Genomic DNA, 26506 nt, shown 5'->3' with positions numbered 1-26506 from the left:
AATCAATTTATGACATATTAAAAGATGAATTACTTTCACCCCAAATACTAACTGATTAGTTGTAATTCTACATTTTTAAACTCAAAAATTAATATTCCCCCTTATTCTTTTATATATTTTAATATGCACAAGTCAGAACAAGCATGCTGTTTAAATTTTCACATAATGTTGCATTATCATTCAGTGTAACACAATATTTATTTCAACCAAATTATGACATTTAATTCTCCAAAAACTTATTTTAAAAACCTTAAAAGTAGACACTTTTTTTTTTTTTAGCAAATTTGGTCAATTTCTTTTGATGTGGACATCTTACCGTCTTTGACCCATATATATGATTTTAGCTGTATTTCAATTACTAAAAACATGTTTTAGTTGTTTTAACAGCAACAAAAGCAGCATCTGATGTTTTACCTAACAAGCCATAATGACATAAATTAAAGACATCTGCAAACAAATTCAACACAAACGTTCCTCAAGTCTTCTTGAACCTGGTCCCACAGTTTGTTCCAATTCAAAAATCCATAAAGAAATGAGAAGTGTACCACGGAGCGATCTGATTGGTTAGGGGGGATGTCAATCAAGCTTTGCTGGCCTATAAGGAGTTCGGTTGGAGTTCGTGCCAGCATGTCGTCTCCACCTGCGCCCTGCTGCACATCTCACTCCAGTGCTGGTGTCCCGCCTCTGAACCTCCGGAGCCAATCAGAACACGACCCAGAACGCAACTCTTGGTGTACAGTCGTCCCTGTCAATCAGAGTGATGTCATTACTGTAAAATATTAAGTGTGACTCTCAGGTTTGTCATATTACAGCAGATATCTGACCTGCATCACGATGATCTCCAGGAGCAGCGGTAGTTGGCTGATGTCCCCAGTCGGCAGATCGAACAGAAACGGTGCGTTCCAAACAGCGTTCGCTCCGCTGGCGCCCTTTGTTTCCTTAGTGCTGATGACTTTACCGTCCTGACGCAGGTTGATGACGACATAATGATCTACAGAAAACATGACCACTCATGACTGACTGACTGACTGACTGAAAAGGATAGTTCACCCAAAAATACAAATTAGATGTTCATCTGCTTACCCCCAGCGCATCCAAGATGTAGGTGACTTTGTTTCTTCAGCAGAACACAAACAAAGATTTTTAACTCAAACCGTTGCAGTCTGTCAGTCATATAATGGCAGTCAATGAAAAAACATCCACAGACAGAACCAAATTAAACCCTGCGGCTCGTGACGATACACTGAGGCCTTAAAGGAGTAGTTCACTTTCAGAACAACAATTTAGATAATTTACTCACCCCCTTGTCATCCAAGATGTTTATGTCTTTTTTTTCTTCAGTCGTCAAGAAATTGTGTTTTTTGAGATAAACATTTCTGGAAATATAATGGACTTAAATGGTGCCCCAATTTTTGAATCTTCAAAATGCCGTTTAAAGGCAGCTTCAAATGGCTGTAAACGATCCCAGGGTCTTGTCAACCGAAACGTTCGGTCATTTTCTTAGAAAAACATATTTTTATATGCCTTTTAAGCACTGAAACTCGTCTAGCACTAGGGCTTGTAGTGCGCGTTCCCGACTTTACGTAATCAGGTCGAAAGGTCACGCGTGACGTATGCGAAACTACAGACCCAGGGTTTACAAAGCGAACTTGAGAAGAGAGAAGTGCAACGCAATCAAATACTCTTTAGCAACAAGGTACAACATAAAGTACAACGATGTCGGACGACTTTGAAGCTAGAGGAGCACATGAGATGGAGTTTTTCACCGTTTCCTACCTTTTTGAGCCGGAATACACAGACGATGAACTCTGTCAGAGAGAGAAAACTGCGACGGCCGCGGCGGCGACACAAACCTCGAGCAGACCGCGTTCAAACCAGACGAGATGGTAGTGCAAGTGTGGAAAAGCCAGCCATTTCCAGCGGAGCAGGAATCTCAGTGCTGTCACGACTGGACCACATCTGTTCCACTGTTACAAACTATCGGCGAGTCCCAGTGTTGCCAGATTGGGCGGGTTTCCGCCCAATTGGGCTTCTTTTGATCGGCTTGGACCGGAGAATAACGCATTGGGCGGGTAGACAAAATTTGGGCTGCTTTAAAAAAATAAAAGCCGCCCAATCAGCTGCTTTTTTCTTCGCTTTTATCATTAGTGATTGTTATTTTAATACTTTCGAGCTCAAAGTATCACAGTAATATAATGTGTAGTGCAGTCATCAACTCATTTTTGCTTAACGCAACGCTTACTGGTTTAGTTTAACAGAGACCTGTCAATCAATTTACGTCTTTTACGTTAGTGAGATGTGATGACTTGTGAGTGACGGGGTTTTGGCGCTATAACGGGCAAGATTTTGAATATGCAGCTTATTCATTTATTCATTTGAATAATTGCGATGGCAAAGTGGCCTAAATATAAGTTACACGATAAAAAGTCTACGTGGATTACATGTGGTGAGAGATGAATAGAAGACTTCTAAATATAATTGTAACTGAAATAAGAAAACGTGGCTGTGTGCATGAACGTAAATGCCAGCTACATTGTTTCTCATCACTTTATTGTGCACTTTTTGCACAGAAATTAGCATATTTTTTACTGTGGACATTGAAAATGATGCATGTGTTTTTCCAAGGGTTAAAGTCATCGGTTAATTTCCACTTTGAAAAGAAGACATTTTTCGCAAATTTTCGGACTGTTTTGATCCATATTCCTGTGAAATTGATTTATCTTTATTTTATTTTGTCATTTTCTTTTTTTAAAGAGATAAAAATGGTCCTTATTAACCTTGAAATTGCAATAAAATTCTCATTATTTTGGCAGTTAAAATTTGGGCTGGTTTTTGTTGAAGTGGGCGGGTTTTGGTGAGCTTTTGGGCTGGAAATCGTCAACCCGATCTGGCAACACTGGATGGGACTGCTTCAAGCATTCACTGCGTTGCAGAGCACGGTGGACGCAGTACATAAAGTCGGGAACACGCACTACAAGCCCTAGTGCTGGACGAGTTGCAGTGCTTAAAAGGTATGTAAAAATATATAGTTATAGTTTAAACGGTATTTTGAAGATTCAAAAAATCGTGGCACCATTTAAGTCCATTATATTTCCAGAAATGTTTATCTCAAAAAACATAATTTCTTGACGACTGAAGAAAAAAAGACTTATCTTGGATGACAGGGGGGTGAGTAAATTATCTGTAAATTGTTGTTCTGAAAGTGCACTACTCCTTTAAGACACAAAACGATCGGTCTGTGCAAGAAACTGAACAGTATGTATATCATTATTTATCTCTGATCCACCGCAATGTTCAACTGTCCTGAGCGCGTTTGCAACAGCGCAATGTGACGTTCACAGTAGTTGGTAAAAAGTCAACACTCCCGGATGAGTTCGCGCAAGGAAACTTAATCTTTTAGTCTTTAATCGGTTGCAAGAATCAGGATAAGCACAAGTAATTACCATTTTGAGTAGCCGCTATGCACTGTGTAACAATGAGTGACGTATATGCGTGACAGAACGCTTAAATAAAGTTTAAAAAGATCTCCAAGTTTTAAAAGTTTTCAGGATTTCAGTCTGAAATAATTTAAAAGTAGTTTAAAAAAAAACTTAATGTTTGATGGATTGATAGCTAGAGACATATAGATAGATAGCATGTTTCTAACATTATAAGCAAGTTGCTAGCATTTTTCTAATCTGTTTCCGGCATTATTAGTAAGTTGCTAGCATGTTTCTAACATTATTAGCAAGTTGCTAGCATGTGTCTAGCATGATTACCAAGTTGTTAACATGTTCCTAACATAAATAGCATGTTGCTAGCATGTTTCTAACATTATTAGCAAGTTGTTAGCATGTGTCTAGCAAGATTACCAAGTTGTTAACATGTTCCTAACATAAATAGCATGTTGCTAGCATGTTTCTAACATTATTAACAAGTTGTTAGCATGTTTCTAGCATGGTTACCAAGTTGTTAACATGTTCCTAACAAAAAAAGCATGTTGCTAGCATGTTTCTAACATTATTAGCAAGTTGTTAGCATGTTTCTAGCATGATTATCAAGTTGTTAGCATGTTTCTAGCATGATTATCAAGTTGTTAGCATGTTTCTAGCATGATTATCAAGTTGTTAACATGTTTCTGGCATGGTTAGCAAGTTGCTAGTATGTTTCTAGCCTGTTTATAGCATGATTGACAAGTTGCTAGCATACTTCTAACATAATTAAGTTGGTAGTATGTTTCCATCATGATTAACATGTTGCTAACATGTTTCTAGCATGATTGTCAAGTTGCTAACGTGATTCTAACATGATTAGTAAGTTGCTAGCATGATTTTACCATGATTACCAAATTGCTAGTATGTTTGTAGCATGATTAACATGTCACTAACATGTTTCTAACATTATTAACAAGCTGTTAGTATGTTTTTTCTAGCATGATTAACAAGTTGCTAGCATGTTTTCACCATGATTAGCAAGTTGCTAGTATGATTCTAACATCATTAACATGTCACTAGCATGACTCGGAAGTTACTAGCATGTTTTTAGCATGACTAGCATGTTGCTAGCATGTTTCTAATATGATTAACATGTTATTAACATGATTAGCAAGTTACTGGCATGTTGTTAACATGTTTCTAGCATGATTAGCAAGTTACTAGCAAAATTCTTGCATGATTAACATATTGTTAGCATGATTTAGATTAAATGAGTTTAAATGAGTTTGAATGTAATAGATATAGTTCATAGAAGGGAAGCTTGATTGAGTCTCAAAGGATTCTGGGAGTTTTGACAGTTGGGGTTTGAATAGTGTTGGCTCATTTGAACATTCCAGCTTAAAAAATTCTCAAACCAACTTAAAAAATGACATAAATACTGTTCAGTTTCTTGCACAGACTGATTGCTTCGTGTCTTAAGACCTGAATGTATCGTCACGAGCCACAGGGTTTAATTTGGTTTTGTCTGTCAATGTTATTTTGACTCAAATCCATGGATCCCACTGACTGCCATTATATGACTGACAGACTGCAACGGTTTGAGTTAAAAATCTTGGTTTGTGTTCTACTGAAGAAACAAAGTCACCTACATCTTGGATGCACTGGGGGTTATCAGATAAACATCCAATTTTCATTTTTGGGTGAACTATCTCTTTAATCTGAATGAACCATTGTATTGAAAATGCAAGGAATACATTCATTCAAAACAGACCAACCTGGAGTCCCAGGCATCCTGGTGAGTTTGGGCAGGTTCTCAGCTTTCCTCACCATCACCTTCATGCGATGCGCCAGCGTCTGATACTGCAGGAGAATCAGGATCTGACCCAGAAACCGCACCGGACAAGCGGAAGCCCCGACGTCCCCCACTGCATCCTGGGAACTCTGACTCTAAACGGACACAAGTGATGAATAATGATGAATTATAATTACTACTGCAGGATCTGTACTACATCTGCAGCAGATGTGAGGAGTGTGTTCCAGGAGTCTAGACACGGATTGTTCCAGATGAATGTGTCTGTATGTTAATGTGTCTAGCACTTTCCTCAAATAACATCTTCTCGTAATCGTATTAGACGCTCAGAGGAAGTACAAACTCACTGGAGCATTACATCTGAACATTAGCATCAAACGCACTCAAGTGTTTCAGTCTGAGCTCACGCTGAATCAACTGGAACGAGAGTTATGTAACAAATATTCATTAATTTGAATAACTTCAGCAAACCAACCTTCAGCTGCAGCTCCAGGAGTTTTAAAACTACATCCACCACATTCAATCTCTATCGCTCTCTCTCTATATACAGCTCTCAATATTTATCCAATACATCTGAATGTTTTTTTATCTGAATATCAATTCAAATATCTATCCATCTGTCTGTCTGTCTGTCTGTCTGTCTGTCTGTCTGTCTATCTATCTATCTATCTATCTATCTATCTATCTATCTATCTATCTATCTATCGCTCTGAATATCTATCTATCTATCTATCTATCTATCTATCTATCTATCGCTCTGAATATCTATCTATCTATCTATCTATCGCTCTGAATATCTATCTATCTATCTATCTATCTGAATATCTATCTATCTATCTATCTATCTAATCTATCTATCTATCTATCTATCTATCTATCTGAATATCTATCTATCTATCTATCTATCTATCTATCTATCTATCTATCGCTCTGAATATCTATCTATCTATCTATCTATCGCTCTGAATATCTATCTATCTATCTATCTATCTATCTATCTATCGCTCTGAATATCTATCTATCTATCTATCTATCTATCTATCTATCTATCTATCTGAATATCTATCTATCTATCTATCTATCTATCTATCTGAATATCTATCTATCTATCTATCTATCTATCTATCTATCTATCTATCTATCTATCTATCGCTCTGAATATCTATCTATCTATCTATCTATCGCTCTGAATATCTATCTATCTATCTATCTATCTATCTATCTGAATATCTATCTATCTATCTATCTATCTATCTATCTATCTATCTATCTATCTATCTATCTATCTATCTATCTGAATATCTATCTATCTATCTATCTATCTATCTATCTAATCTATCTATCTATCTGAATATCTGAGTATCTATCTATCTATCTATCTATCTATCTATCTATCTATCTATCTATCTGAATATCTATCTATCTATCTATCTATCTATCTATCTATCTAATCTATCTATCTATCTGAATATCTATCTATCTATCTATCTATCTATCTATCTATCTATCTATCTATCGCTCTGAATATCTGAGTATCTATCTATCTATCTATCTATCTATCTGAATATCTATCTATCTATCTATCTATCTATCTATCTATCTATCTATCTATCTATCTATCTATCTATCTATCTATCTATCTATCTATCTATCTATCTATCTATCTCTCTGAATATCTGTCTATCTATCTATCTGAATATCTATCTATCTATCTATCTATCTATCTATCTATCTATCTATCTATCTGAATATCTGTCTATCTATCTATCTGAATATCTGAGTATCTATCTGAATATCTATCTATCTATCTATCTATCTATCTATCTATCTATCTATCTATCTCTCTGAATATCTGTCTATATATCTATCTGAATATCTATCTATCTATCTATCTATCTGAATATATGTCTATCTATCTATCTATCTGAATATCTATCTATCTATCTATCTATCTATCTATCTATCTATCTGAATATCTGTCTATCTATCTATCTGAATATCTATCTATCTATCTATCTATCTATCTATCTATCTATCTGAATATCTGAGTATCTATCTGAGTATCTATCTGAGTATCTATCTGAATATCTGAGTATCTATCTGAGTATCTATCTATCTATCTGTCTATCTATCTGAATATCTATCTATCTATCTATCTATCTATCTATCTATCTATCTATCTCTCTGAATATCTGAGTATCTATCTGAGTATCTATCTGAATATCTGAGTATCTATCTGAGTATCTATCTGAATATCTGAGTATCTATCTGAGTATCTATCTATCTATCTGTCTGTCTATCTATCTATCTATCTGAATATCTATCTATCTATCTATCTATCTATCTATCTATCTATCTATCTATCTATCTATCTATCTATCTATCTATCTATCTATCTATCTGAATATCTATCTGAATATCTATCTATCTATCTATCTATTGTATCAACCTTAGCAATTGCCTGAATATCTGAATATCTATCTATCTATCTGAGTATCTATCTATCTATCTATCTATCTATCTATCTATCTATCTATCTATCTATCTATCTATCTATCTATCTATCTATCTATCTATCTATCTCTCTGAATATCTGTCTATCTATCTATCTGAATATCTATCTATCTATCTATCTATCTATCTATCTGAATATCTGTCTATCTATCTATCTGAATATCTGAGTATCTATCTGAATATCTATCTATCTATCTATCTATCTATCTATCTATCTATCTATCTATCTCTCTGAATATCTGTCTATATATCTATCTGAATATCTATCTATCTATCTATCTATCTGAATATCTGTCTATCTATCTATATATCTGAATATCTATCTATCTATCTATCTATCTATCTATCTATCTATCTATCTATCTGAATATCTGTCTATCTATCTATCTGAATATCTATCTATCTATCTATCTATCTATCTATCTATCTATCTGAATATCTGAGTATCTATCTGAGTATCTATCTGAGTATCTATCTGAATATCTGAGTATCTATCTGAGTATCTATCTATCTATCTGTCTATCTATCTGAATATCTATCTATCTATCTATCTATCTATCTATCTATCTATCTATCTATCTATCTATCTATCTATCTATCTATCTATCTATCTATCTCTCTGAATATCTGAGTATCTATCTGAGTATCTATCTGAATATCTGAGTATCTATCTGAGTATCTATCTGAATATCTGAGTATCTATCTGAGTATCTATCTATCTATCTGTCTGTCTATCTATCTATCTATCTGAATATCTATCTATCTATCTATCTATCTATCTATCTATCTATCTATCTATCTATCTATCTATCTATCTATCTATCTATCTGAATATCTATCTGAATATCTATCTATCTATCTATCTATTGTATCAACCTTAGCAATTGCCTGACTAGGCCCACACACAATGAAACAGCAAACTGCCCTCGTTATTACAACTAAGACTTTAAACTACCCTTCAAACTACTATAAAGTTTCTTGTCAGGCCCACATTCACAGTTTTTCTAGTTCCTCCTCTTCTCTCTGTGTGTTTCTCCTCCTCTGCTCCGTGATGCATCTCTGCTGCGCTACTGATCAGCGCTGGCTCGTGTCCACCTCTCTGCAGAACACAGCGCTCTGGCTCCAGGCCACACTAACGCAGCACTTGTTGGCACGCTAGTCACGCAGTCGTGCGATCCCACTGCTGTGGCGTTTGTGTTCTGATGACAGTAGACAGAAATCATTCCAGATCTTACAACTGAGAAGTTGAGTTATTACCAGCATTCCTGTGGCTCATATTGTGGGTTTGATTCCCAGAGAATGTGTGAGCTGATAAAATGCACATTACTTTCATTACTGTACTGTACTTTACTGACATCATATTTCATGTGGCTGTCCTCTCTGCCTCATCGTCTCGACTCACCTTACAGCAAAACTGCATCATCTGCTGGACTCAGCAGCATTCAAACACAAACCATGAGCTCAAATAACACTTTTGGCTCTTCTTAACCAGTTGAGTCATACTGAAATCACAGCCATAGATGTATAGCTATGCAAAAGAGGGGTTTGGACCAATTACATGTGATTGGGGCAGGACTAGTATACAATACATGAGACCCTGGACCACAAAAACAGTCATAAGGGTCATAAATAAATAAGCTTTCCATTGATGTATGGTTTGCTAGGATAGGACAATATTTGCCCAACAACTGTTTGAACATAAAGTATTGAGAAAATCGCCTTTAAAGTTGCCTCATCTCAGTTTGCAGATTTTGGGAAGTCTGATTTTGCCTAAAATCACATGGGATATGATTTGCAGAGGTTCAGATTATGATTTCATCATATCGGAGAATTCAAGCATGTTTTGTTTTGTTTTGTATTCTGAGACCATTTTAGAACACATTGTTTTCATTTGTTGTGCGTCTCCTTGCAACAAGGACTTTTTGAAACAACTTGAGAAATGTGTTATTGTGTGATTAACGTTTCCACCACTGAATTAAAAATAAAAAAGGTAGTTGTGACTTTTTATCTCACTTTATCTCATTATGACTTTTTCTTGCAATTGCAAGTTTATAGTCAGTTTTATACTGTATCTTGCAATTACAACTTTATATCATGCAATTCCGAGAAAAAGTCAGTATTTTGATATAAACTCACACTTCTGAAAAAAGTCGGAATTGAGTTTATATCTTGCAATTACATCTTTACATCTTGCAACTGCAACTTTGTATCATGCAATTCTGAGAAAATGTCAGAATTGTGAGATATAAACTCACAATTGTTAGAAAAAATTCAGAATTCTGAGTTTAAATCTTTCAATTGCGACTTTAAATCATGTAATTCTGAGAAAAGGTCAAAATTCTGAGTTTATATCTTGCAATTGTGACTTTATATAATGCAATTCTGAGAAAAAGTCAGAATTGTGAGATATAAACTCACAATTTTTAGAAAAAGTTAGAATTCTGTGTTTCTATCTTACAACTGCAACTTAATATCATGCAATTCTGAGAAAAAGTCAGAATTGCGGGATATAAACAGTTGTAAGGAAAAAAGTCAGAAGTCTGAGTTTATATCTTGCAATCTCAACTTAATATCATGCAATTCTGAGAAAAAGTCAATTGCAAGATATAAACTCACAATTCTGAGAAAAAAAAGTTAGAATTCTGAGTTTATATCTTGCAATTGCGACTTTATATCATGTAATTCTGAGAAAAAGTCAGAATTATGAGTTTAAATCATGCAACTGTGAAATGAGAATTCAGAATTGTGAGATAAAAATCGTAATTACTTTCTTTTCAGCGGTAGAAACTGGCTTCCACAGGAATCAGAATCAAAGTAAGCCTTCATTTGTTTGGTGTATGATGCCCAGTTTCTCTCCATAACCATATACAAAGTCGGCAAGTGTACAATCATGATGCATATTCTCCAATACCTTCCTCAGCCTCCTCCTCGCGGGATTGAGTTGCCGATTGAAGGTGACGGCGCAGTCGGGCTCCCAGTGGATTTCAGCGCATGCCAGTTCGAGTTCACCCACGGCCGTCTCTCTCAGACCTGAGAAATCCCTGCTGGACACAGTCAGTCTGAGCGTGCAGGACTGGAGCTCCTCTTCTGACTTCACCTGGAGCTGAAACACCTGTGCCGGAGCCTCCGGAGAGAGGCTGTGTCTGCGTGTGGGACCGCCCTGAAGCGGCGTGGGGCAGAGCGGAGGCAGACAGGCCTTTACCATAGTCCCGCTCAGCTTCCTAGAGCCCCGGTAGAGACCCAGAATGGTGACGGTGAGTTTACCTTGTGTTGGTGAGAAAAGAAGGGTGAAGTGAAGGGAAGGTGTGGGTTTGTGAGAACCAGAGCCGTAATGTCGGGCATTGTCTGCGTTAAGCCTGGCGCTTTCCGAAAATGAAACATTTTCACTGTTTTTGCGATCAATCGCCCGGCGTGACTTCCCAACCAGACTAAGTTTAGGAATGGTGGGGAGTGATGAACGATTACGAACTGGTTTAGAAGGTTTGTAGGGAACGGCGGGAGAGCTGAGCCGCCGTAGATTGAAACGAGACTTCGGAGGATAAGATGGTAAGGAAAGATCGTCTTCCGACGGCGTCGAGCTGCTGTTAAATGAAGGATAGTCTAGAACATCTCCATCCAGTTCCTCATACTGCTGTTTGATTGGCAGAGTGTTGATTGAAGGGGAGGGGCTTAGAGTCACCGTAACTTGATCTGCAGGTAGAGGAGGTAAGGAAAGCCCCGCCTCCTTGTCATCCGAGGGGCGGGACTTCCGATGCCAGCAGCAGACGATGCAGCCAATCACCAGGCAGAAACAGAGAACGGCCAAGCCGACAGCCAATAGGATTTGGAGATGTGCTAGTAAAATAAACAAACAAACAAGAAATAATCAATATGAAGACGAAATCCATCATTTCTATTGACACCAACTTTATGGTTTAAACTCCCAAGGAGTCTGGCTCAGGGCACGTGTTTGGATTTACTGCAGCATGATTTCACAAAAATCATCAGTAGTTTTAATGACTCATTGCAGTTTGGTCATGCCGCCCACTCCTAGAGTATCCTATCTAGTTAAGCAATATGAAACATTGCTATTCTGCTGTAGTGCACCAAGACAATTAAAGGCAAATTGTTTACTGCGCTTCTTTCTGTCCGAATGCAACTCATCATTTCTGATCACATTAGTGCACACAGGAAATGGCCCTGGGTTCTAATCACCGACAGGCTTCGGTGATCAGAACCAGAGCTTAGAATGACGTTTATGCATATAACTCATTTAATATAATCAATGACATCTATGCAATCACAAGCCAACTGTGTTTTCAGTACTCTTGTGAACATTAAAACATTTCTTTAAATAACTGCATGAAGGTGCTGCTTTTGTTTTAGTAGGCTATGGTATAGAATGCATGACACAGATCTTCCTCATCAATAAAACCAAGCAAGAATAGCATGCAAAACAATCAATAAAACATCTAAACTAGCACAAAGATATATTTTTCCTTACCTTCAAGTTCTATCTGCATGTTTCCAGAGACTGCTGACTCCTCAAACCAGCAGCTAAAGCTAAATCTGACTTACTAGTGTTGTCTGATCCGCAGTCATGCTCTCTATTGAGTGCTCACACATTAAACTTCAGCAGCACACGAGTCCTTGCGCGTCCACGGGCACGACTCTATAAATCAGCCGGACGCGAACGCGCGCCAGTCACGCGCACCGCGGCGGAGAAATCAATTCGGTTCAGCGCTGATGCGTGATGGCACGCGGCGATTCGAATTAGGGAAGCAATGCATTTAAAGACGGCGGGATTATAAATAGAAGCGATGGATTTCTGTTGTTTCCGAGTGATCTACTAGGCAAAATTGAATGAATCTCTCAAATTCCGAATGTATAATGCAGGTAGATTTTATCAGAAACGAATGCAGCCTGTTAAAACAAAGACTAAAATGTGACCCTGGACCACAAAACCAGCAATAAGGGTATTTTTTTTATTATTGAGATTTATACATCATCTAAAAGCTGAACAAATAAGCTTTCCTTTGATGTATGGTTTGGTAGGATAGGACATTAAAAATCGAAATACTGAGAAAATCGCCTTTAAAGTTATCCAAATAAAGTTTTTAGCAATTCATGTTACTAATCAAAAAATTAACTTTTGATATATTTATGGTAGGAAATTCACAAAATATCTTCATAGAACATGATCTTTACTTAATATCCTAATGATTATTGGCATAAAAGAAAAATCAATCATTTTGACCCATGCAAAGTATTTTTGACTATTGCTACAAATATACCCATGCTACTTCAGACTAGTTTTGTCTTCTAGGGACACGAATCTCAGGTTTACTGACCTTCACTGGTTTATGCTGACAAAACTGAGACACAAGCCTTTTTTCCAGCAAGATATTTATCATAAATCTCAGGTTGGGGCAAGTTGTCACATTTTCAGTGGGTGCACATGAGCTTTTACCAGATAGTTTTATTTGCCAAATAAAATGAAAAGTTGTTTTCCTAAGTATTTTTCTAAAAACTATGCATGTCCTGCTGTTAAACGAACCATACTTTTCCAGTGCAATAATGGTAGAAACTGTAAAAATAGCTCTGTAAATCTAACTAAACAATCTATTTAAAGGAGAAGCTCACTTCCAGAACAAAAATATACAGATAGTTTACAAAATGCAGCTTTAAATGCCGAGTCCACTATATGGAGAGAAATACTGAAATGTTTTCCTCAAAACACTATTTCTATACCACTGAAGAATGAAAGACATGAACATCTTGAAAGACAAGGAGGTGAGTAAATTATCTGTAAATTTTGTTCTGGAACTGAACTTCTTTAAACAGCTGTCATTCATTTATGGACACAGAAGTATAAATACAGCAGGTTCACCACAGTTCAACACACTCTCATGTAGTTCCGCTAAGTCATAAAATTCCTGCTGAACACAACATTAATTTTCAGAGGGGTCATAAAAAGTCTGATCTCACCCAAACTGAGAGCTCATTATTCCTGTCAGCAAAGCCAACAAAATGCTGCCTTTGCAATCCAACATTCACTGTATTTCTGAATGAAACAGGAAATCCAGGAAGCAAAATCTTTTCTTCCTTTCCTTTTATCCAACCTGAAATGTATGACAGTAATTATATGTGACCCTGGACCACAAAACTAAAATATATCTGGCTGAGTTACAACTATTTGAAAATCTGGAATCTGAAAAATAAAAAATAAAATAAATAAATCAAAATATTGAGATAATCAACTTTAAAGTTGTCAAAATGAAGTTCTTAGCAATGCATATTACTAATCAAAAATTAACTTTTGATACATTTATGGTATGAAATTTACAACATGTTCATGAAACGTGATCTTAATATCCTAATGATTTTGGCATAAAAAAAAGATTGATAATTTTGACTCATACAATGTATTGCTACAAATATACCAGTGCTACTTAAGACTATAGTTTTGTGCTCCAGGATCACAAATCTCAGATTTACTGACAGAACTGAGACATAAGCCTTTTTTTTCCTGCAAGATATTAATCATAAATCTCAGGTTGGGGCAAGTTGTCACATTTTCAGTGGGGTGGGGGACATGTATGCATTTATCCAAAGCAATGAAATACCACATTTATTTGTGAACCCAGACCACGAAACCAGTCATAAGGGTCAATTACTTGAAATATATTTGGCTGACATACAACTATTTAAAAATCTAGAATCTGAGGGTGCAAAATATCTAAATATTGAGAAAATCACCTTTAAAGTTGTCCAAATGAAGTTCTTAGCAATGCATATTACTAATCAAAAATTTACTTTTTAAAATATTCATGGTAAGAAACTTACTAAAAATCATCATGGAACATGATCTTTACTTAATATCCTAATGATTATTGGCATAAAAGAAAAATGTATCATTTTGACCCATACAATGTATTTTTGGATATTGCTACAAATATACCAGTGCTACTTAAGACTTTTTGTCTTCCAGGGTCACAAATCTCAGGTTTACTGACAAAACTGTGACACAAGCCCTTTTTCCATCAATATATTAATCATAAATCTCAGGTTGGGGCAAGTTGTCATTTCCAGTACAGTGGGAAACATGCATTTATCCAAAGCAACGAAATACCCCATTTATTTCTTATAAGGGTCAATTATTTGAAATTTATTTGGCTGATACACAACTATTTGAAAATCTGGAATCTGAGGGCGAAAAAAAAAAATTAGGAGAAAAAGATAATGAAAGTTGTTCAAATTAAGGTCTTTGCAATGCATATTACTAATCAAAAATTTACTTTTGATATATTTACGGTAGGAACATGATCTTAATATCCAAATGATTTTGGCATAAATGAAAAATCAATAATTTTGACTCGGCTATTGCTAAAAAATTTTTTTGTCAAGGGTCACATACTACAAAATGGATGCAGACAAGCTAAATATTTGTTAAATTAGTTTTCAATTAATATTTTCCCCTTACATATCATATTTTCATCGCATGTATCTTGTTTGATAAAATTACATAAATCAGTTTGATAATTCGAACACATCAATGTAAATATGAACTAGACACTGTTATGTAAGCTGTTGGTCTTTCTGTACATCCTGTACGTTTTCTTGTGTCCTTGTGTAAACAATCAAGTCATAATTAATAAAGATGAGTGTCTGAGCTTGACCAGAACACATCTCTGAAACTCTATTATGAGCTTTTATAAAATTACTTCCGTAATTCACAACAAAACAACATTCATTGTAAGAGTTAGTGCGTTGAAAAGGCTCCAAGCCGTGTACCTTCCAGGTGTTTGCTGAAGAGGACCTGCAGCAGCATCCAGATGAAGATGAGCAGCAAAACCGCTTCTATCAGTCCCTTACAGAAGAAGACGAGCACAGAAACACAGACGGGCTGCTGGTTACGGCCGTCCTCCATCGTCCTTCATCTATCTAACCAACGTCACCATGTTTTCTGATAGTTAATCAGAGTCATTTGTGACCGATCATAAATAATAAAAGCTCACTAGACAGTTTGTCTTTCCTTCTCTTGCAGTTATTGGCATGAGATTGCAAGCTTGTTATATTAATTCTGCAGTTGAAGGATGACTCTGTGTGGCAATGGTCCATTTTGGCCGCTTCTTCCTGCTGAGTTTGCACAATAAACTGGCTGGATTTTAAACTAAAGCACACAAATATTTACTTGAGGATATGCTGGTTAGATTTATACAGGTATGTGCCAAAATTGTAGAATATCGAGGAAGATCCATTTATTTCAATGATTTGTTTCAAAAGTGAAACTTGTGTGTTATAATAGTTCACTACACACAAAGTGAAATATATCAAGCCTTTATTTGTTTCAGTTTTAATGATTATGGATTAAAGATGAACAAAAACGCCAAATCCAGTATTTCACAAAATTAGAATATTTCATGTGACCAATAAAAAAAAGGATGTTAAACACATGTTGGCCTTCTGAAAAGTGTTAATGTACTGTATTATGTCCTCAGTACTTTATTGGGCCTCCTTTTGCACTAATTCCAGCATCAAGGCGGCGATCAGTCTTTGACACAGTTGAGGTGTTATGGAGCCCAAGTTGCTTTGATATTGGCCTTCAGCTCGTCTGCATTGGGAGTCTCTGTTCTCTCATCTTCCTCATCATAGATGTTCAATGGGGTTTAAGTCAGGCCAGTTTGCTGTCCAATCAAGCAGTTATTCCATGGCTATTAAACCAGGTACTGCTAGTTTTGGCTTTGTGAGCAGGTGCCAAATCCTGCTGGAAAATAAAATCATCATCTCCAAAAAGCTTAGCGGCTGCAGGAAGTGCTCTAAAATTTCCTGGTAGACAGCTGCGTTGACTGTGGACTTGATAAAAGACAATGACCAACCATCACTGACTGTGGAAACTTCACGCTGTACTTTAAGCAGCTTGACTTTGGTGCCTCTCCGCTATTCCTCCAGACTCTGGGACCTTGATTTCCAAATGAAGTGCAAAATTTGCTTTCATCTGAAAACAGGACTTGGGACCACTGGGCAACAGACCAGTATGTTTTCTCCTTAGCCCAGCACAGACGCTTCTGATGTTGTTTTTGGTTCAGGAGTGGCTTATGCATAATCAAGCTTTTTGGAGATGATGATTTTATTTTCCAGCTGGATTTGGCACCTGCCCACAAAGCCAAAACTAGCAGTACCTGGTTTAATAGCCATGGAATAACTGTCCTCGATTGGACGGCAAACTGGCCTGACTTAAACCCCATTGAACATCTATGATGAGGAAGATGAGAGAACAGAGACTCCCAATGCAGACGAGCTGAAGGCCAATATCAAAGCAACTTGGGCTCCTCAACTGTGTCAAAGACTGATCGCCGCCTTGATGCTGGAATTAGTGCAAAAGGAGGCCCAACAAAGTACTGAGGACATGATACAGTACATTAGAAGTCCAACATGTGCTTAAGATCCTTTTTTATTGGTCACATGAAATATTCTAATTTTGTGAAATACTGGATTTGGCGTTTTTGTTCATCTTTAATCCATAATCATTAAAACTGAAACAAATAAAGGCTTGAAATATTTCACTTTCTGCTTGTAGTGAACTAATATAACACACAAGTTTCACTTTTTGAAACGAATTATTGAAATAAACGGTCTTTCCCTCGATATTCAAATTCTTTAGCACATACCTGTATATTTGCATTATTTACAAACATTAGTTTTAATGCAGATCAGGGGTCTCTAATGATGGCCTTGTTCAAACAAATCTTCAAACATCAACAGGTTATAGTGAAAAATAAATATGGGACAAAGACGTTAAGAAATTTACAAATTTTTTGTTTTATGGCCATAGAAACACATTAAATGTAAGTTAAAATGTCTACTTTTAAAATGACAAATAAGTTTGTAGAGAATCAAATGTCAAAATTTGGTTGAAATAATGTCATTGAGTGTAACACAATATTTATGTACAAATTCAAACATGCGTATTCTTGTATTCTTAGTCTTGTACATATTAAAATATATAAAAGAAAATTAAATTGTATTGTGTTTTAAATGAGTAAGATGGGCAAAACCTAAACCACAAATACTAATTAGTTGTAATTCTACATTTTTAGGTTTAAGTAATTCCTCTTAATACGTCATGACTGAATGACATTTTAGTGGGTGTCTTCAGTAAATTAGTGAAGAAATGTATTATATTAATATTTTGGAAAAACAACAACTTAAAGCAGAACGTATTGTTTTTATGTTTAATCATTGACCTATATACTAAAATGTTTTTCAAATATGTTTAGTAATTTCAATACTACAAAACATTTACATATTCTGTACTGTGCAATTGTTCTTGTTGTAGACTAAACTGCTATGTTTAAAGCCTTTTTTTAAAAGAATTATATTTAATAACAAATTGTTAAAAAAGTTGCAATGGTGTAATTTAATGAGGTACATTATCATTAACTAAGAGTTGTACTTTTTAACAAAGATTAATAACTTATGTAGCAAATGTAGCTATTGCTCATTGTGAATTTGCACTTTAATCTGTGTAACCTTATTTTTTTTTCTATTATATTTCTTTATCGTTTTTAAATGTCCAGTTATTTTTGTAATAAGAAAATAGTTTCAACTACTACTGTATATTATGACACCACTTTTTTGCAAATAAATTTCAAAATCATGATAATACTGTATACCGTGAGAAAAGCATGCTCAAAAATGCATATTGCATATTTTTACTTTTTTATTTAAAGACACCAATGTATCCTTGGCATTTGTGGCAACGAGAAAAGCATTAAAAGCATTTCAAGAGGAGTGTTTTCAGTTTGTTTTTATTTCTATATAAAATGATGGCCTGCAGTTGCTTTAAACAAAAAGCTATTTAAAACATCCATCAATGTAAATTGTGATAATCACAATTTCAGGGGAATAATCTACAATTGTGATTTTTGTCATAATCGTGCAGCCCAAAAATAAATAGCCTAATAAAAACACATCTCGGTCTGTTATGATGAGGACATCTTGTGGACAACTAGGTTACTACAATTCAGTTTATTCAGTTATACAACAGTTATTTTATTTTATTGTAAAACTGTAATTTATATGACATTTATCCAGTTTAGACCGTAAACTGTCAGTTATAGCTCTCACACATTTATAATTAATTATTATGAGTTGATCAATAACATATGCATAATATATTAGGCTATATCGTTTTACTTAAAACTAAGTGTGTAATCAAATTCCCACGCTTACAGGAAATTAAACCATCATTATCACGAGTAGAAATAACTGAAGACAAACCGAAAGACCGCCCCTCCTTTATTCAAACTTCCCTTGAGAGGAAGTTAAGTGACAGATGAGCACAGGCGATTATTAAAGATCCGCTTATAAATCCGTCATAAACGCTCGAGTAAAGATGGACTGGACGTGTTTTTGTCTGCTGTTCTTATGTATTTCAAGTGTTACTTCGACAAAAGTACATTATGATGCTCGAGTGACGCTCAAAAGTGAAGGTAAGCGAACATTTACTCACAATATTCCCGTTTATTCTCAAGACTTTCGTTTCTAAACAGCTAGAACATAGAGAAATATTAGATATTAATATTATGTTTAGATCCAAAACTGTGACGAACTTTGTAAAAGGCGGTGCGAAAAACGTACACAAATATTCAAGAAAAAAAGTCTCATTTTGTTTACATTATAACTGTATCAAACTGTCATTTTGACGCCTATTTTATCACGACACTATCTTAAACACCCACAAACCACTGAGAGGCTTATCTCAGACTCACTTCTGCAGTTTTTTTGTGTATATATTGGGTATGAACATACAGGAACTGCTATAAACAATATGTATTTAATTCACAATGTTTGTACTGTATATGCTGCACACTTTGAGTTCAGCCTGTTTTTGTGTTTTAGGAATAACCAGGTTTACTTTTGAAAGCAATAATATTAGTTTGGTGAAGCTTGTCAGGACCTCTGGGAACAAAATCATATGGGTTGGAGGAAAGGACAGCCTCTATTCTATTATCCCAACAAAAGATACCAAACCCCATAAGGTACCTCATAGTCATATGCATTATATATACACACACAATACCAGTCAAAAGTTTTTAAACAGTTTTTTTTTCTTTTTAAATAAGTGTCTTTCGCTCATCTAGCCTGCATTTATTTGATTTAAAATATGGGAGAAACTGTAAAAATGTGAAATATTTTTACTATTTACAATAACTGCTTGCTATTTGAATACATTTTAAAATGTAATTTATTTCTGTGATCAAAGCTGAATTTTTAGCATCATTACTGCAGTCTTCAGTGTCATATGATCTTTCAGAAATCATTCTGATTTGCTGCATTTATTTGATCAAAATACAGTAAATTTTTAAAAATATTTTTACTATTTAAAAAACTGCTCTCTATTTAAATATATTTTAAAATGTAATTTATTTCTGTGATCAAAGATGGATTTTCAGCATCATTACTCCAGTCTTCAGTGTCACATGATTATTCAGAAATCATTCTAATATGCTGATTTGCTGCATTTATTTAATCGAAAATACAGTAAAAATTTGAAATATTTTTACTATTTAAAATAACTGCTTTCTATTTGAATATATTTTAAAATGTAATTTATATCTGTGATCAAAGCTGGATTTTCAGCATCATTACTGCAGTGTTCAGTTTCACGATGCTTCAGAAATTATTCTAATATGCTGATTTGCTGCATTTATTTGATCAAAAATACTGTAAAATGTGTAATATTACTATAATTTCGAATAGCTATTTTCTATGTGAATATCTGTTAAAATGTAATTTATTTCTGTGATCAAAGCTGAATTTTCAGCATCATTACTGCAGTCTTCAGTGTCACATGATTCTTCAGAAATCATTCTAATATGTTGATTTGCTGCATTTATTTAATTAAAAATACAGTAAAAACTTGAAATATTTTTCGTATTTAAAATAACTGCTTTCTATTTGAATATATTTTAAAATGTAATTTATTTCTGTGATCAAAGCTGGATTTTCAGCATCATTACTACAGTCTTCAGTGTCACATGATTCTTCAGAAATCATTATAATATGCTGATTTGCTGCTCAAGAAACATTTATGATGAATAATATCATATGATCCAAATATCCGTATTTATCTGAAATAAAAAGCTTTTGCAGCAAAGCTTGGAGTCAGGAATTCTTAAATTTTTAGGAATTAAATGATAGAAATTAATATTTTATTTAGTTAGGATGCATTAAATTGATCAAAAGTGATGATAAAGACATTTATAATGTTACAAATGTTACAGTTCTTCCGAACTTTTTCTACTCAGCTGTTCTCAACATAATAATAATAAAATGTTTTTGAGCAGCAAATCAGAATGTTAGAATGATTTCTGAAGGATCATGTGACTGGAGTGATACTGCTAAAAATTCAGGTTTGAAATCACACGAATAAATTAAATAATAAACAAGTAATAAACAATATTCAAATAGAAAGCAGTTATTTTAAATGGTAAAAATATTTCACATTTTTACTGTTTGAGCTGTACTTTGGATCAAATAAATGCAGGCTTGGTGAGCAGAAGAGTCTTCTATAAAAACACTAAACTGTTCAAAAACTTTTTTTTTTGTTGATCTGAACCGTTCCCGTCAGCTGATCAGTCTAGTTCATCTGCCAAGAAAACAATATTTTACTTTAAGCAATTATGCAAAAGCACATGTACTGTAACTTCTCCAATGCAAAACAAGTTATTATTAAAGCAATTTATAAGTTTGGCTTGTGTAACATGATGAGCAATCATGAAGACGTCTGTCATTGCGTAATTGTGTTTTTGTTTGTAATATGATGTGTTTATTGTACCTGAATCCTTCTTTAGGTGAACGTGACTCTTTGTAAGAATGAAAGCAAAGATTCAGACACCTCTGTAAGTATTAAAGTACAAACGATGTTTGTGCACAACTTTCAATATCCGGGATTCCCACAGGATCAGGTTTTATTTAGTCTGATAATCAGGGACAGTCAGTTTATTGAAAATAACCTGTTTTACTAGTTTACAAGCAAATAACCATCAAGCATTTGGTGCCTCTTTGACATCATAATACTTGAAATCAATGAAATTAATTCTTGTGTAATCATGATAGGGAGCTGTAAAATGTGAAAAAATATTTTGGTATATAAATATATGGTGGTATATTAATTCAAGCAATTATAAACCTAACTAAATGAAAATGAGGACCAAAAATGTCCACCCCGTTAGGGACAAATGACAGGGGCAAACAATTTTAAATATTTATAAATGTGAAATTAACATCAATTGTTGTCACTTTCACTATGTACACTAAATGTGTCCATCCTGTTATGTTTTCTGACTTAACTGACTTACATTTTGACCCAAAATCAGCTTTTTAACACAAAGTCTGTCAAATAAAGAATTGGATGGTTTTTAAAATGGGACTTTCACAAATGAGACTTTTTCAGATTCCCCATAACAGGGTGGACATGTTGAAGTTCACCAGATAAAGTTGGAAAGAAAAAATAAGCAAAAAACAGACAAATAACTAAACAGAGGCCAGTTGCTTTCCCTTCAAGAAAATGATGTCCTTTCTCCGACTTTCATTTAAAGGGCCAGTAGTCAAATATAACAGGATGGACAATATTTTGAGAGACAAGCTAAAAATGTTTATTATTCTTTTATGAAATGAATACTCAAACTCGATTACTGATGCACCAAACAAGATCAATTAAAATAAAATAAGTGTTGTATTCATTGGCAGACGCAGGAAAAATGGTGATATTTAGTGGTTTAAAATGCTGTAAAATGTTTACAATTATATACAAGTAAAAACTTAAAAGTTCTGAAAAGTTCACAAGTGTTTTTACTTCAAATACAACTTTAAAATTGATGTTGTTGAATTTTTGTAGAAAATAACATCACGATCTATAGTGAGGACACAAAAGGCAAAAAATTCTGGTTGTTTTCTAGTTCTAGCAAATTTGTTATGCAAGTTGTTAAATGTTAAAGCAATAAAACCCTAGATTATTCCAAAATGTCAGTGGGAAACTTGTCTGACTCATATTCTCATCTCATGATTGCAATTTCTGTCAGCATACAACTTCTCCTTCAACTTTTATAATGGCTATGGACAATAATGTACGTTGCTTCAATGTAGTTTGTGTCACATTAAAGGTCACTGACCGCTGTTTAATTGTTGATTTTTCCAGCAGCACTGTCCTAACAGGATCTCTCTGCTCAGAGAAGGCGTTGACAGCAATATCCTGTTCATCTGTACATCGTCTGATGGAAATGCAGTGTGCTGTAACTTGGTATGTCCCGTTCTTACACGGTTTCACACTATGCGCATTATAATCTCATGTAAATGTATGAAACTGAGCCATGCATTTTCTTCCAGAACTCCAGTTATTCTCAGATCAATTGCTTCACGTCAGAAAATTACGAGCCAGATATTAATGAGCCGTCGTTACTTATCGGTGAGTATTGCACGATCACTAGAATCTTGATCTCTGCCATTGAGGCAATATTCTTGACCACCCACTCAGAGATTCTTGACAAAATGACTAGCTTATTGTTCGTCTCATAGCGGAGCACAGTGGAGTATTATTATTTCATATTAGAGCTTGGAACATATTGGGGAGGCTGTGCTTGGTTTGGTTTCTTAAAGAATCCTTCTTTCTCTCCATCATTCTTATGAAAGGTTGGGTAGTGGAACGGTCTTATTTCCGACTCCTTGCAGGCGATTTAAAATATTAAGGCAGTGTTTTTGCAGCCATGTGTTTTGAGTACAACGGTTTCAACATGACTGTTTTACGCAGTTTTGCAAACTTGTTCAGGAAACTGCAGACATGTTGAAACCCAGGGGTGCTTCTGATGAAACTAACATGCAGTTGGTGTATTTGCATGAGATATCATTTATTGCTCATACTACATATTGATAGTTAATATTTAACCAGAGAGTTGACTGATACCTTCACAAAATATCACTCATTATTCCAAACCTATTTGCAAGGTTCGTACAAGGTGCTTAAAGTGCTTGAATAATGAAAACACAACTTATCTATGAAATAAATGTTTGATTTTTGTCAATAAGCACATCTTTTCATGCAATTTTCAAAAAACGCCTTACTTTCTTTTCCGGTCATGAAACTAGCGAGCCAAGCCAGCAGTAGTACTGACATGTCATGGAAACATTGCTGAAGATGCAAAGAGATGAACAGAATCATTTGAGCGAGTCATTTACGCTGGAACTACTCCGATTGATTCAGATTTGTGACTTAGATCATTCATTTTAAGTTATTCACTATAGCAAAAACCAGATTCAATTAAAAGAGCCATTGATTTTAGAATTATGACATCACTTTTAATGATTTTAAAAAGAATGTATAGTTATGGGTGAAACAGAGCTTTCCAAAACCTTGAGTCAGTTCTACCATTGTACTGCAAAATGATTCAATGTTTCGAAGCACGGCACGTGATTCATTTATTTAGATTGGGATTTCGGAACGGGTTCTAAATCTTTTGCTTCAGATCTGAACTTTGGAGCGTGAATCACTTGATTTCATTATTTGATGAATAATATCATATGATCCAAATGAACAACAAAGCTTGGAGTCAGGAATTCTTTTTTTGGGGGGGAATTAAATGATAGAAAATAATACTTTTATTTAGTCAGGATGCATTAAATTGATCAAAAGTGATGATAAAGACATTTATAATGTTACAAATGTTACAGTTCTTCCGAACTTTTTCTACTGCTCTGAATTAGATTGAAAATTCAGAGCAGGTTCATGAATCTTTTGCTTCAGAACAGAACTTCAGAGTGCAGAATGCAAATTCAATTCAACTTTATTTGTATAGCGCTTTTCACAATACAAATCGTTGCAAAGCAGCTGTACAAAAATGTAGGCTACTACAATATATTTAGTAGCTTATTAGTGGTGACTACTGTATGACAAGTCTATGTACATATGGTATGAATGTTAAAATCAGTAATGGTGTAATCAAAAACAGATGATGAACACTTAATAGTAATGATTATGTGTTGCAATCAAACTTTTAGTTTAGTGCTGTATGTTGTTTCAAGGCTGGCATCATCAGCGGTCCTCTGAGGGGTTGGCATCATCTCTTCTCGGATATTCTGAATCCAGACTTGATCTCGTGTGATTTCTAGTTACCATGGGATGGAAATCCTGTGGCAGAAACAGAGAAACAAATAGAGAAATAACTAGCGTAGCTGCAGTTAAGATATTTCAACACTAGTCCACCTTTTGTGAGAAGACTGCACTGAAAATCTTATTTGGACATTCTTCCATTCTTGGAACGTGTTAGTCTCCAAAAAGTTCAAATGGCCATTTTTGGTTGAACTACAGTATCTACAGAAAGTGTCTCACAGGAAGTCTTAAATTCAGCACATTGGCATTGCTTATTCGAGTCGTTTTGATGAGGAACTGATAGAGGAACTAGTTCCGTGTGCTGATGGCCTAGAGATATCACCATATATAGATCTGTACTGACTCGTGTACAGACCCCTATTCAAGAGCTTCTGATTATTTGTTTAAGTAATAGGAAATCAACATTATGATTGATTAGTAAAATTACTATTTGATTAAGTAATTAAAAGACAACTGTTGGGTTTATCTGCTTGTTCGTTTATTTTTTGTTTACATTGCATGTTTACAGTTTGCACGCTAAAAACCTCTCTAAAAAGGTCACGAAGAACTTATCAAGTCAGTCACTTCAGAGTTCGGACAGTCATTGGGAAACCTTCAGTTTTTGTGCTCGTTTAGCTCTTTGCTTGTTTACTGTGCTGTATATTTAGGGTTAGATTTAGTAAACAGGGCAAATCTGTATGAAACTGCAATTCCACAAGTGCTGATTGGAGTGGAAATTTCTGCGGGTGATTTACTGACAATGCTCAAAGTAAAGAATACAGACACCTCTCTTTTCCATAATGACCAACGCAATCTATTGAAGGGTTACTCTACTTCCAGATAAATTCTCTTAATAATTTACTCACCCACATGTCATCCAAGATATTGATGTCTTTCTTTCTTCAGTTGCAAAGAAATTAAGTTTTTTTGAGGAAATTATATTGTGGACTCCAATGGTGCTCAATGGATTAAAGGTTAAAAATGCAGTTTAAATGCTGCTTCAAAGAGCTCTAAACGATCCCAGACGAGGAATAAGAGTCTTATCTAGTGAAACAATCCGTCAAAAAAACAAAAAAAAAAAGTTAACCACAAAGAAAGCCCTTTGAAGGTGCATTGAAACTGCATTTTTAATCCTTCAATTCATTGAGCACCATTGAGGTCCACTATGTGGAGAAAAATCCTGGAATGTTTTTCTCCAAAAATGATTTCGTTGCGACCAAAGAAACACATGAACATCTTAGATTTTTATATTTTGGAAGTGGAGTTGTTAATTGAAACATGCTAAATTTTTGAATTCTAAAGTGTTAAAAAGATAAATAGTTTAATAATTCAAGAACTTTAATACCTTTTCAGAAATTTGCTATTTTCAATGTTTTTCCAGGCCTTTAATTTCAGAAAGTCAAAGTATTTCAAGCACTTTGTATGAACCCTGTAGTAACAGCAAACCTCTCCCCAGAAACTCCTACAAATTCATATTTAGCAAAGCCAAGCCTTTTCATCACAAATTTTTCCAGTGTAGGTAGTTTTTTTAACCCTCTGGACCTATTCGTTTAGGAGTCAAACTTGGCTTAAACGAAGAAGATCAAAGCCTTAAAAAGTAACTTTTTTTCTTCTTTACGAAAATCAATGAAATACATTTTT

At 34.9% G+C, this 26506-nt stretch overlaps 2 protein-coding genes across 2 annotated transcripts in view; one reads left to right on the top strand and one right to left on the bottom strand.

Annotated features, from left to right (window-relative positions):
* Positions 1-413: 413 nt before the first annotated feature.
* Positions 414-12352, bottom strand: LOC141345076 (uncharacterized). Its single transcript, XM_073849931.1, has 5 exons — positions 12221-12352; positions 10649-11571; positions 5189-5360; positions 825-991; positions 414-745 (listed from the first exon to the last, which is right to left on the bottom strand). The coding sequence occupies exons 1-5, from the start codon at positions 12237-12239 to the stop codon at positions 596-598; spliced, it is 1431 nt and encodes a 476-aa protein (XP_073706032.1). The 5' UTR covers positions 12240-12352; the 3' UTR covers positions 414-595.
* A 10480-nt stretch (positions 12353-22832) lies between these two features.
* LOC141345405 (semaphorin-7A-like) overlaps positions 22833-26506 on the top strand; it is a 32329-nt gene continuing 28655 nt past the window's right edge. The window contains exons 1-3 of the mRNA XM_073850256.1: positions 22833-22850; positions 22922-23023; positions 23110-23188. Coding sequence (XP_073706357.1) covers positions 22833-22850; positions 22922-23023; positions 23110-23188 — 199 coding nt within the window. The remainder of the gene's footprint in view (positions 22851-22921; positions 23024-23109; positions 23189-26506) is intronic.

Source organism: Garra rufa, chromosome 11, assembly GCF_049309525.1.
Source record: "Garra rufa chromosome 11, GarRuf1.0, whole genome shotgun sequence".
NCBI classification, from domain to species: Eukaryota; Metazoa; Chordata; class Actinopteri; order Cypriniformes; family Cyprinidae; genus Garra; species Garra rufa.
Note: the sequence above shows the minus strand (reverse complement) of the source record. Positions and strands in the feature narration are given on the sequence as shown.

Coding starts and splice junctions, on each gene's coding strand:
- LOC141345076 (XM_073849931.1), bottom strand. Junction 5,361..10,648: donor CGAGGAGGAGGCTGAGGAAG/GTATTGGAGAAT, acceptor GTGTCCGTTTAG/AGTCAGAGTTCCCAGGATGC. Junction 992..5,188: donor CAGGATGCCTGGGACTCCAG/GTTGGTCTGTTT, acceptor TGTTTTCTGTAG/ATCATTATGTCGTCATCAAC.